Below are 13,108 nucleotides of genomic sequence, written 5' to 3' on the forward strand. Positions count from 1 at the left end.
ATGCTGTTAAAGGGGTACTCCGGTGGAAAACTGTTTTTTTTTTTTTTTTAAATCAACTGGTGCCAGAAAGTTAAACAGATTTGTAAATTACTTCTATTAAAAAAAAATCTTTACCCTTCCAGTACTTATTAGCAGCTGTATGCTACAGAGGAATTTCTTTTTCTTTTTGAATTTCTTTTTGTCTTGTCCACAGTGCTCTCTGCTGACACCTCTGTCTGTGTCAGGAACTGTCCAGAGCAGGAGAAGATCCCCATAGCAAACCTATGCTGCTCTAGACAGTTCCTGACACGGACAGGGGTGTCAGCAGAGAGCACTGGACAAGACAAAAAAGAAATTCAAAAAGAAAATAATTTTCTCTGTAGCATACAGCTGCTAACAAGTACTTGGGAGGATTAAGATTTTTAAATAGAAGTAATTTACAAATCTGTTTAACTTTCTGGCACCAGTTCATTTAAAAAATAATAATTTTCCACCAGAGTACCCCTTTGAGGCTGCATTCACACGTCGTTTTTACATTACGGGTGGCGGATCCGGCTGGGGGAGGGGCAAACCGGGCTCTCCCGTACCCCAGCCAGGCCAGTGCTGAAATCCATTTACTTTAATGAGCCAACCGTAGTCAAACGGTGACTCCGGTCGGCTCATTTTGACCAGTATCTGGTTTTGTGACCGGACCTAAAACCGTAGTATACTACGGTTTTGGGTTCTGTCAGGAAACCGCTGGGGTACAAGAGAGCCCGGTTTGCCCCTCCCCCAGCCGGATCCAACACCCACAACATAAAAACGAGGTGTGAATGCAGCCTAAGTCTTTACAAGGAAACTTGGCAGCGCACACCTTACCTAGGGTGCAGTCACGCCACGTTTTTGCGATACAGTTTCCGTATCAGGTTTTTGATGAAAAATGGATTCCTCAAAACCGGACTAAACTGTATCAAAACGTGTGTACAAATCTTAACCTGTATACGGTTTGAAAAATGATGTCCGGTTGCATCCGTTTTTTAAGAAAAAAACGTATACGTTTTTAACTTTTCACTCCATTGTGAATAAAGTTCCACTTGTTTGATTGAAATTCCAAGAAAAAAAGAACTGTGCAAAGTCAAAATCCGTATGGTGCAAAACGGATGGAACCGTACGCACATACAGTTCTGTACGGTTCCTCTTGACTCCCATGTTTATAAAAAAAATTTAAATAAAAAGTATACAGTTTTTCACCCGGACCAAAAACCGTGGTAGGTTACAGTTTTGGGTACAGGAAAAAAAAAACGGACAAGACTGTACAAGACTGAAAACAGATGCAACCAGATGCATTGTTTGGCATATGTTTTCAATGGAGAGTCAATTCGTATGGTTATCAACACGGTTCCATACGGTTTTCACATTGAAAACTTATATGGGAACTGTATTGCAAAAACGTGGCGTGAATGCAGCCTTAGTTGTGGTTTCCTCTCTGATTCCTGCTGGAACAGGTACATCTTTGGGTTTAAGATTGTAAGGTTCCATGGAAATAGTCCAACCAAGGAGCTTCTAGATGACTGTGATTCTCTGCAGAACAAGGTTATCATCATCGGGGGTAAATGCTTATGACTATTGTCTTCATGCCATGTACGTGGCTCTGTAAGAAAGTCTATGTGAAATGTACAAGCTGAATTCCTGTACAGAAAAATATAATCTTTTGTGCTTTATGTCAGTCTCTGGATTGCCTTGGATTCTAATTAAACTTTTTGTTGGACATTGTTTCTTCCTATCTGCTTCCTACAGATAAGAAGGAACAAGTTTCTTGTATTGATAAACAATCAGGGTTCCTACTGTTCATAGGGAACAAGGTTAAACCTGAACATTTCTCAGCTGTAGAAATAGTCAATTTTATTTTATTTTTTTAAACTAGAAAAGGTCTGTCTGAATTTGAACAATGATTCTAGTAAAAAAAAAAAAGTGATATAATTCTACATTTGGCGCTGTAAAGGAGTACTCCGCTGCTCAGCGTTTGGAACAAACTGTTCCGAACGCTGGAGTGGGTGCCTGGAGCTTGTGACGTCATAGTCCCGCCCCCTCTTGACGTCACGTCATGCCCCCTCAATGCAAGTCTATCAATGCAAGTCAGCTGTCACGCCCCCTCCCATAGATTTGCATTGAGGGGGCATGACGTGACGTCACGAGGGGGCGGGACTATGACGTCACGAGCTGCCGGCTCCAGCATTTGGAACAGTTTATTCCGAGCAGTTTGTTCCAAATGCTGAGCAGCGGAGTACCCCTTTAAAGTTATGGCATATTGCTGAGATTTCCGATTGACCAAATTTTCTCTGCACTTATTGTGGAAGTACAGTGATCCCTCAACTTACAATGGCCTCAACATACAATGGTCTTTCCTGGTCTTTTCTGGACCATTGTAAATTGAAACCAGACTCAACATACAGTACAATGCTACAGACAGTCCAGATCTGTGAAACGTGTCAATGGCTGGAAGAACCGACCAATCAGAATGGGCATTCACTGGTAAAACCCCTGTATTACTGATGTGTATGCACTGAATTCCTGTCTAGTAGCGCCTCCCTACAGTACAGGGAGGTATTACATGTTCTGTACTACTCTTTGGGCCAGGGTTAGCTGCTCCTTTGGACACCAGGTGAGGGCAGCTCCATGTTACTTTTTTAGGACATTGCGTGAACTGTACAGGACCCTGAAGAAGCTCCTGTCCTCTACATAGACAGTGATTACAGCTCCCAGCAGATCTTTCTTACTTTTATATGTGCGGACTCGCTTTATCTGTATATAAGTTATCTACTTATTTTTATTTATTTTTTTAATCCTCACTTTTTCTTATTTTTGGATGACATTTTGTGGCTTCAGAACCAATTACCAGGTTTCCATAGAGTTCTGGTCTCAACATACAATGGTTTCAACATACAATGGTCGTCCTGGAACCAATTAATATTGTAACTTGTGGGACCACTGTACGTGGAATAACAATTTTACCATTTCAGTTTAGTAGCAGCGTGTGCCAAAATCGGAGCCAACCTGGGACTTGTCGGGTTTGCCTGGAAAATGTGATTATAAACACAGAATCTTTTCATTTATTTATCAGAAATAAAACACTTTCTCAATTGTAGGTTTTTTTTAATTTTTTTTATTCTTATTTTTTGTAGCCTGTCTTCATGTATGAAAACGTATTTGTTTTAAAATGTTAGGTAAATCTGAATTTTCATGTTTTGTATTTTCTAGAATTACAGCAAGGATATTAAGAGGAAGTTGAGTAGCAGTCGGGTGTGGGGGACACCCAGTAAGTAGCCGACACAATGACTAGCGCCTTTCGGAAAGACTTGGACAAGTACAGAGATATGGATGATGATGAACTTCTTGGGAACCTTTCGGAAGCTGATCTGAAGCAACTGGAAAATGTCTTGGAAGAGCTTGATCCAGAGGTAAGTGTATGTGGTGCTGAAAATGTTAACTTTTATTATTCAGAAAAAACAACAAATTCCATTAGTTTATCTGTAGCAGAACATACAAGGCTTGTAGACGTGTACAGTCTATATAACAAAATATTGTATCTTCAGAAGCCAGGGCCCTTGATCTTGGGATGTAAGATATTGAATGTAATGTGTGACCCTTAGGTATAGTCAAGGGTCACGACTAAGCCCCCTCCAGAACAGTGAAATCTCTCCAAACTAGGCAGACTTTGCAACTCCCATATGTTATATAAATGGCTGTCTTTGATAGGAATCTTCTAGAAGATTGTTTATCACTGCTGTTTTGAGTGGTTGTCAAAGAGAAGTCATGGTATATGCCAGTTTTTCCCAACTAGCGTGCCTCCAGCTGTTGCAAAACTACAACTCCCAGCATGCCCGGACAGCCTTCGGCTGTCCGGGCATGCTGGGAGTTGTAGTTTTACAACAGCTGGAGGCACGCTAGTTGGGAAACACTGATGTACGTTTTCCCATTGATGGCTTTAGAACTGGCAGTTCAAAAACTGTACCTTTTTACAGTTTCTATGGACTTTACCATTGCCTCTAAGAACAGCTTTCTAGTACAAGTAGGACAAGACAAGTTCTTCCTTCTTATGACTTATATTGACAGCGGTTTCACGGATATCTCTATTGACTGTCCTCGGCAAACCGGCATTGAAGGAATACCAATTTGTTCCCATCGTATTGTTTTGAGCTCTTTGCAGGTGAACACGTTCTCTAGGTGGAGCACAGTTGTAAAAATATTTTGTTTCTTGCACCTCTCCCTTTTTTCCAGGCTTCTTGCTATGTGTTTTTGTGAAAATTCGCAGGCCACTCATAAAGGTCTGCACACCATGTATTAAAGGGGTATTCCAGGAAAAAACTTTTTTTATATATCAACTGGCTCCAGAAAGTTTAACAGATTTGTAAATTACTTCTATAAAAAAAAATCTTAATCCTTTCAGTACTTATGAGCTTCTGAAGTTGAGTTGTTCTTTTCTGTCTAAGTGCTCTCTGATGACACGCGTCATCGCGTTAAAGGGGTTATCCAGGAAAATCTTTTTTTATATCTCTATCTATCTAATATATATATATATATATATATATATATATATATATATATATATATATATATATATATCTCAACTGGCTCCATAAAGTTTAACAGATTTGTAAATTACTTCTATTAAAAAATCTTAATCCTTTCAGTACTTATGAGCTGCTGAAGTTGAGTGGTTCTTTTCTGTCCAAGTGCTCTCTGATGACACGCGTCTCAGGAAACGCCCAGTTTAGAAGCAAATCCCCATAGCAAACCTCTTCTCTGTGCAGTTCCCAAGACAAGCAGAGATGTCAGCAGAGAGCACTGTTGGCAGACAGAAAACAACAACTCAACTTCAGCAGCTGCTATTTATTGGAAGGAATAAGATTTTTTAATAGAAGTAATTTACAAATCTGTTTAACTTTCTGGAGCCAGATGATTATAAAAAAATAGTTTTTTTTTTTCCTGGAATACCCCTTTAATATTCAGTCTAGGCTCTTTTCTCCCATAAGCTTACTTTTGTCCCAGAGTTTAATATTCGCTCTAATGAATCCACCAATCCCCTCAACAGGACACAAATGATCAGGATTGTCTCCTCTATTTCTGTAAGATATTTAGTTATGTCTTTGAAAGCTTCTGCATGTGAAACAGTGTCTGTTTGGCTTCTGTTCTGCATTTCCTGTAGAACATTGTAATCTTTCCCAAGGGTTTGAGCTAGAGATGAGCGAAGTTACAGTGATTCCATTTATCACGAACTTCTCGGCTCGGCGATTGCTGACTTTATCCTGCATAAATGAGTTCAGCTCTCAGGTGCTCCGGTGGGCTGGAAAAGGTGGATACAGTCCTAGGAGAGAGTCTCCAGCCACAGGAGCACCTGAAAGCTGAACTCATTTATGCAGGATAAAGTCATCAACCGCCGAGCCGAGAAGTTCGTATCGAATCACTGTAACTTTGCTCCTCTCTAGTTTGAGCTTTCCTGCCAGAGTTGTGGCAATCCAAGCAGAAAAGTGACATGAAGAAAATGTTAACGGTTTAAAGGGAACATGTCACCAGGTTTTACCCTATAAGACTGCTCACTGTATGCTATGGGCTTAGAAGTAATAATTCCTATCATGTCTGTGTTTATAGCAGGCATTTTGTGTAAATGTTGGTGACTAGTTTCAGCCCCAACAACTACTTGGTAGTCATGAGCATCTGGCGCACCACTGAATCAAAGTTCTTTTTTTTGCAGGTTGCGCCAATGGCCTGCTATAACGCTAGGAATGATTATATAAATGCTGATCGCACAGTATAAGCAGTCCTATAGGGTAAAACCTGGTGACAGGTTCCCTTTTAGTTCTGCAGCTAACAATTGTTTTTATACTCGATTAGTTGGCCAATTATTTTTGTGATTTATTTGGATTAAAAAAAATAATGGATAAGGGACCAGAGTTAACAGAAGGACATGAGGAAAATGGGGACACACCATGAACATTTAAAGGGATACTCCGATGAAAACCTTTTTTCTTTTAAATCAACTGGTGGCAGAAAGTTAAACATATTTGTAAATTACTTCTATTAAAAAATCTTAATCCTTCCAGTACTTATTAGCTGCTGAATGCTACAGAGGAAATTCCTTTCTTTTTGGAACACTGATGACATCACGAGCACTGTGCTCTCTGCTGACATCTCTGTCCATTTTAGCAACCATGCAGAGCAGATGCATAGCAGATGTATGCTAAGGGCAGCATGGTGGCTCAGTGGTTAGCACTGCTGCCTTGCAGTGCTGGGGACTTGGGTTCAAATCCCACTAAGGACAACAATAAATAAAGCGTTATTATTAATATAATAACATCAGCAGAGAGAACTGTGCTCGTGATGTCATCAGAGAGCATTCCAAAAAGAAAAGAATTTCCTCTGTAGCATTCAGCAGCTAATAAGTACTGGAAGGATTAAGATTTTTTTAATAGAAGTAATTTACAAATATGTTTAACTTTCTGCCACCAGTTGATTTAAAAGAAAAAAGGTTTTCACCGGAGTACCCCTTTAACATGGGAAAGAGAGGGGACAGGACCTGAAGGGTTAACCTATGAGCCGGAGCCTCACTGCGGGGGAACAGAAGCATATGTGCCCACAAAATGACACTTAGAGGCACTGGAGGATAAGGGAGACCGTGACACAAATAGGTGCGGACTAAAGGGCCAAGAGGCAGGGAAAGAGGTAATGGTAGTAGGTATGCTGTTATTTGCTAGGCCACGACAGACAAATTGGTAATGGAAATCATTAACAATTTCCATTATGGATTCTTATTGACTAAATTGATCTTGCAGCCCTAGTTCCCTTAAGCTCCATTTTTCAGGTATACATTGCATTGTTATTATAGAATTGCTTTAGAATATCTTACCCATACTAAGATGTCTTCAGTTAAATGTATGTGTGGGGGTCACTTCAGGAAGAAAGCAGTGCAGTTTACGATCACATGACCAAGCACCATAGGCTTTTACAGAGAGATTTGGAACTGGGGGTATTGGCTTATTTTCAATGAAGGTTGATAGATTATATGACCTAAATAAGGATAATGAGGGGAATTCATCAATTGTTGTCTAGTATCTGTACTATTTTAGAGTTGAAAAGTCACGTTTGATTTTACCTTCCTTTGCCAAAGTCATCAAAAGTCGCACGCCACTTGATGAGCACAGGGACATTACCTCAGAGTCCTCCTACATTTCCCACCTGTTGTGTCCGGTGTATATGAGGCAGGGGGAGTAAGAAATCACTCATGGTCTGCCATATATCTTAAATTTTTAGCATTTTGAAACCCCTTAGGGACCAGGGATGCCCTTTTTACCTCCTCTCCAATTGCCATGCACAGTGGTAAATGCTGGACAGCGGCTATTGGCCACTGTCCGCGATTAACCCTTTAGACTCCGCGATCACACTTAATCATAGCGGCTATAATTTCAGATTTCACCTTGCCACTAGCTCAGGGAAACTGATCGGGACAACCGTGTTGAAGGTGCGGTGTCCCGATCAGCTTTTATGGCCACTTACCTGCCTCTCCTCAGTGTGATTTTTCGCTCCTATGGTTGTGGGTTTGCATCTAAAAGAGGGTAGCTGCGACTTTTTTTTCTGACTTTCAGAGAAAAGTCGCACATAATCTGTGCCCACAGCATAAAACTAGTCTAAAGCACTGCAAATAGTGGTTCACTTTCAAATATGATCAAAAGCAAGTGTCGCACAAAAGTCGCATGGGAAGAGACTTTTTGTGCAATAATTTTAGACTGAAAAAAAAATGGTTCTAAAGAGCTTGATGAATTCCCCTCAATATATCTAGTTTATAGGTTTTGCAGTAAAAATGTTAAGGTTACTTTTAGAGAAGGTGAAATGTTTACATAACTTTAAAGAATAGAAGAAGGGCTTACACCTTTGCATTACTTACAGGTGAAACTCGAAAAATTAGAATATCGGGCAAAAGTTAATTTATTTCAGTTATACAACTTAAAAGGTGAAACTAATATATGAGAGAGACTCATTACATGCAAAGAAAGGTAGTCCAAGCCGTGATTTGTCATAATTGTGATGATTATGGCTGACAGCTCATGAAAACCCCAAAGCCCCCCCCCCCCCCCCCAATTACAACATCCGTCTACCAGGAGATTTTGGAGCACTTCATGCTTTCTTTCCTTTTAGGTTGCCTTAATGAAATACAATGAACTTTTGCACGATATTCACATTTTTCGAGTTGCACCACTATATTCTAGTGCCTTGCAGAGATTGTCATTATTCACATCTCCATTTTCTTTACTGACTTATTTCTCAATTCAGGCTGAAAAGCATAGGAAACCAATTTACTTTTTAGTATGTTTTTGGAAGTAAACCTTAGGGCTTGTTCACATTAATACCCAACCCTGTTAATTCATGTCCCTTCTCAAATCCGTTCAAGCCTTTTTGGAAACTGTTGTAAATAGATCCCATTGATGTCAATGGGATTTTTTTACAGTCCTTTGTCACCCGTTTGCATGCGTTTGGTTCCTGTTCTGTTATTTTTAGCGAAGAAAAGACGTTGCATGCAGTATTTTTTTTTTCTCTGTCAAAAATAACGGATTAAAAATTGATATATGAAATGTAACATTCAAGTCTATGGCAAACGGATGAGCCTGTAATATTTAAATGCTAAGCAGATGTTGCAGGATGTTGTCCTGGTCAGATGTATGCTGGGCTCTGTCAACCTCTACTAATATATTTAAAGGGGTACTCCGCTCCTCAGCGTTTGGAACAAACTGTTCCGAATGCTGGCGCCCGGAGCTCATGACGTCATGAGGGGGCGGGGCTATGGCGTCACGAGCTCCTGGCGCCAGTGTTAGGAACAGTTTGTTCACGCCCCCCCATAGACTTGCATTGAGGGGCGGGGTGTGATGTCATGAGGGGGCGGGTCTATGATGTCACAAGCTCCCGGTGCCGGCTCCAGTGTTCGGAACTGTTTGTTCCCAACGCTGAGCAGCAGAGTGCCCCTTTAACAGACATGAAGAAACCCTTTTTTATGTCTCCTTAGAAGTCAACACTACTTTACACTTATGTTTCTGGCGCTGTGTACAGACCAGACCATTATTTAAATGCATAAAGTGAACAGTTACTGTGATGAAGATGGTTGATGCCTATTTCTCCATTTTTAGAAGGATTCTTGTAGAACTGGAAGAGTATGCCTTAGGTGTTATGGTGAAATACCATTTATAAGAGATACTAATGGAAATATTTATGTATTAATGCATCACCATAAACACCAATACCATAGATGTTCAGTGCTGTGGAAAAATATCTTTTACACTGCATTGTTTATTTGCTGTGAATAGACATTGGCAATCACTCATTCTATTGTATTTTCTATATCCTAGAATGCATTGCTGCCAGCGGGATTTCGACAGAAGGACCAAACGGTTAAGAAAGGAACAGGTTCATTTGACAGAGAGCATCTGCTAGAGTTCTTGGAAAAGGATGCTCTGGCACAAAAAGACAGGGAAGACTATGTACCGTTTACCGGAGAAAAAAAAGGTAAACTGTGTATTTTGTGTTGTTTTGTTTTCCTTCTATGAAGGGGGAAAAAACTTGGAAACCATTGTCCTGTTTTTTTCTCTGCAATAACAAAACACTCACTTCCTTCCTTCCTTAGGTACTAAAAATATTCTGATAAGCCTTAAAGGGGTACTCCACTGCTCAGCGTTTGGAACAAACTGTCCTGAACGCTGGAGCCGGGAGCTCGTGCCGTCATAGCTCCGCCCCTTCAATGCAAGTCTATGGGAGGGGGCGTGACGGCAGTCACGCCCCCTCCCATAGACTTGCATTGAGGGGGCGGGGCTATGACGGCACGAGCTCCCGATCCAGCGTTCAGGACAGTTTGTTCCAAACGCTGAGCAGCGGAGTACCCTTTTAATCTCATTAATCACAATGTTCAATGAACAGTATTTTCTGCACTAAATATATTAAATCAACAAAATTGTACAAAAAAATGGTCTAATATGGAGGTATTACTATAAGAACTAAGGATATAGAATAAAGTGTTAAGTGCGGTCAAGATAAATGTTCAGAGATCACACAAAAATAACACTCCAAAAACCTGTCCAGTGACACAGCATGCTTACACAACTGTATACTTTGCATTATTCACTATATCTTGTATTGTCCAGCCTTGTACGGAGACAAGCGGCAGTGTGAATGGAGGCCAAGTTGTACATTGCTCCATTGTGCTGCAGTCAATCAGGTGATGCATCAGTGCTCCAAAGGGAGAAGCAGGTGAAGATGTTTTAACCTCCCGTTTCTTTAGTCTGTTTTTGTTGCTTTCTTTTATCTGCTTAATATAGTCAGAGCCACGATGAGGTATTTAAGTATAAAAAACAGTGTCTTGTAATGTCACCAATTGGTCTCATATCTCCATTTTAATAAGAAGCTTGCGTGGGTGTTTTTGCACCTCTTTCCTTGTCTGACTCTTCTTCATACCCAGTAAGAAGGCAGCGACAGATTATTATACATACAGTAAATACAGTTAAGAGCCATATTTCCCTTATATTAAAAAACAAAAGGCTGAGATGCTTTAATACAGATCTCTGGTTCCACTTTTGTGCCTTTATATGTGGCATGTATAGTTCCGTATTTGGAAATTTTCATGTCAGCAAATGTTTACAGTAAACCCACATATAATGCAGCTGTACATAGCGTGTTTCCTAGGAAGTGTTATATACACAGCCTGGACGCTATAACTAGGTGAGTCACATGTGTTGGTTACTGATTAATTTTACTTGTGTTCCTTACATAGTCATAAGTGACATAAGTGAGTTAGCTGGACCATAAAGCTTTCATTTACAACTCCTTAAATGGAATAATTCAGAAGGGATGCCCTTACCTGTACACATTACCTATCTTATCACTGGTAATACTGCAACAAGCTATATAAGGGCAGAAAGTGGCATGACCTAGAATGGACAGCTTCTTAAGAAGGGGACTTTAGCTCCCTAGAACTGTGTTTCCCAACCAGGGTACCTCCAGCTGTTGCAAAACTACAACTCCCAGCATGCCTGGACAGCCGAAGGCTGTCCAGGCATGCTGGGAGTTGTAGTTTTGCAACAGCTGAATCACCCTGGTTGGGAAACACTGCCCTAACAGGATGAGATATGTTGGTTATTTTATTTTTCTTTGTATTTATAGTTTACTCTATCCTGCAGACCATGAAATACTTCTCTCTCATCTCAACCCCCCCCCCCCCCTCCCTCCGCTTACCCAGGTTCACATTGCCATTTAAAGGGGTACTCCACTGGAAAAAAAAAAATGAATCAACTGGTGCCAGAGAGTTAAACAGATTTGCAAATTACTTCTATTAAAAAATCTTTATCCTGCCAGTATGATCCACAGGAAGTTCTTTTCTTTTTGAATTTCCTTTCTGTCTGATCACAGTGCTCTCTGCTGACATCTCTGTCCATTTTAGGAACTGTCCAGAGTTGGAGCAAATCCCCATAGAAAACCTCTTCTGCTCTGGACAGTTCCTGAAATGGACAGGTGTCAACAGAGAGCACTGTGGTCAGACAGAAAGGAAATTCAAAAAGAAAAGAACTTCCTGTCGAGCATACATCAGCTGATAAGTACTGGAAGGATTAAGATTTTTAAATAGAAGTAATTTACAAATCTGTTTAACTTTCTGGCACCAGTTGATTAAAAGAGAAATTTTTTTTTCCAGTGGAGTACCCCTTTAACTTTCTGGCATAACAGCACCTTATATGTACTGGAAGGATTAAGATTTTTTTTAATAGAAGTAATTTACAAATTTGAGCAGAAAAGAAGAAGAATCCGGCACTAATGGCAGGTAAAAGGATCCACTTTATTGAAGCATATATATAAAATACAAGTTGGGCATGGTATCCTACGCATTTCAGACGAGCATGTCCTTAGTCATGCTTGTCCAAAACGCGTAGGATGTCATGCCCAGCTTGTATTTTATATATATGCTTCAACAAAGTGGATCCTTTTACCTTCCATTGGTGCCGGATTCTTCTTCTTTTCTGCTCATATTGAAGAAGGGGGACGCTACCCCACGACCCGGGCACAACTGAGGTAGTGAGGTTTGGAGCGATCATCTACTATATGGAAAGCAATTTACAAATCTGTTTAACTTTCTGGCACCCGTTGATTTAAAAAAAAAAAAAAAAATTTCCCCAGTGGAGTACCTCTTTAAAGGGGTACTCCGTTGGAAAATATATATATATTTTTTAATCAACCGGTGCCAGAAAGTTAAACAGATTTTTAAATGACTTCTATTAAAAAAATATTTATCCTTTTGAGTACTTATTAGTGGCTGTATATTACAGAGGAAGTTCTTTGTTTTTTTTTTTTTTGTTTTTTTTTTTCCTTTCTCTCTGCTGACACTTTTTTATCTGTATCAGGAACTGTCCGGAGCAGGAGATGTTTGCTATGGGGATTTGCTCCTTTTCTGGACAGTTCCTGATACGGACAGAGGTGTCAACAGAGAGCACTGTGGACAGGAAAACAAGCAAATCCAAAAAGAAAATAACTTTCTCTGTAGTATATAGCAGCTAATAGAGATGAGCGAAGTTACAGTGATTCGATTTGTCACGAACTTCTCGGCTCGGCGGTTGCTGACTTTATCCTGCATAAATTAGTTCAGCTTTCCGGTGCTCCGGTGTGCTGGAGACGCTCTCCTTGGACTGTATCCACCTTTTTGGAGAACCCGAAAGCTGAACTAATTTATGCAGGCTAAAGTCACCAACTGCCAAGCCGCGAAGTTGGTAATGAATCGAATCACTGTAACTTTGCTCATCTCTAGCAGCTAATAAGTACTGGAAGGATAACTATTTTTTAATAGAAGTAATTTACAAATCTGTTTAACTTTCTGGCACCAGTTGATTAAACATTTTTTTTTTTCCAGTGGAGTACCCCTTTCAAAAATATTATTTGCATAATTTCCTTTGTGTGGGTTATCATATTTTACATAAATTCACTATATCAGAGCATCACAATCATTCAGTTAAACTAGTACAATGCCATTACAATCTTTCTAGTTAACATAGTTTGAGTTGCATAGTCTAATTTGTTAACCATTTCTATGTCTATCTAGCTTGCATTGTTATGTATGGTTTCTACAGAGTCT

At 40.0% G+C, this 13,108-nt stretch overlaps 1 protein-coding gene across 2 annotated transcripts in view; it reads left to right on the forward strand.

Annotated features, from left to right (window-relative positions):
* The window catches only part of LOC130368528 (tropomodulin-3-like), a 68,103-nt gene that overhangs the window by 19,503 nt on the left and 35,492 nt on the right, over positions 1-13,108 (forward strand). For both annotated transcript variants that reach the window (XM_056572318.1, XM_056572319.1), the window contains exons 2-3: positions 3,217-3,416; positions 9,351-9,507. In XM_056572318.1, coding sequence (XP_056428293.1) covers positions 3,291-3,416; positions 9,351-9,507 — 283 coding nt within the window. In that variant the 5' untranslated portion in view covers positions 3,217-3,290. The remainder of the gene's footprint in view (positions 1-3,216; positions 3,417-9,350; positions 9,508-13,108) is intronic.

Source organism: Hyla sarda, chromosome 4 (genome assembly GCF_029499605.1).
Source record: "Hyla sarda isolate aHylSar1 chromosome 4, aHylSar1.hap1, whole genome shotgun sequence".
Lineage (NCBI taxonomy): Eukaryota > Metazoa > Chordata > Amphibia > Anura > Hylidae > Hyla > Hyla sarda.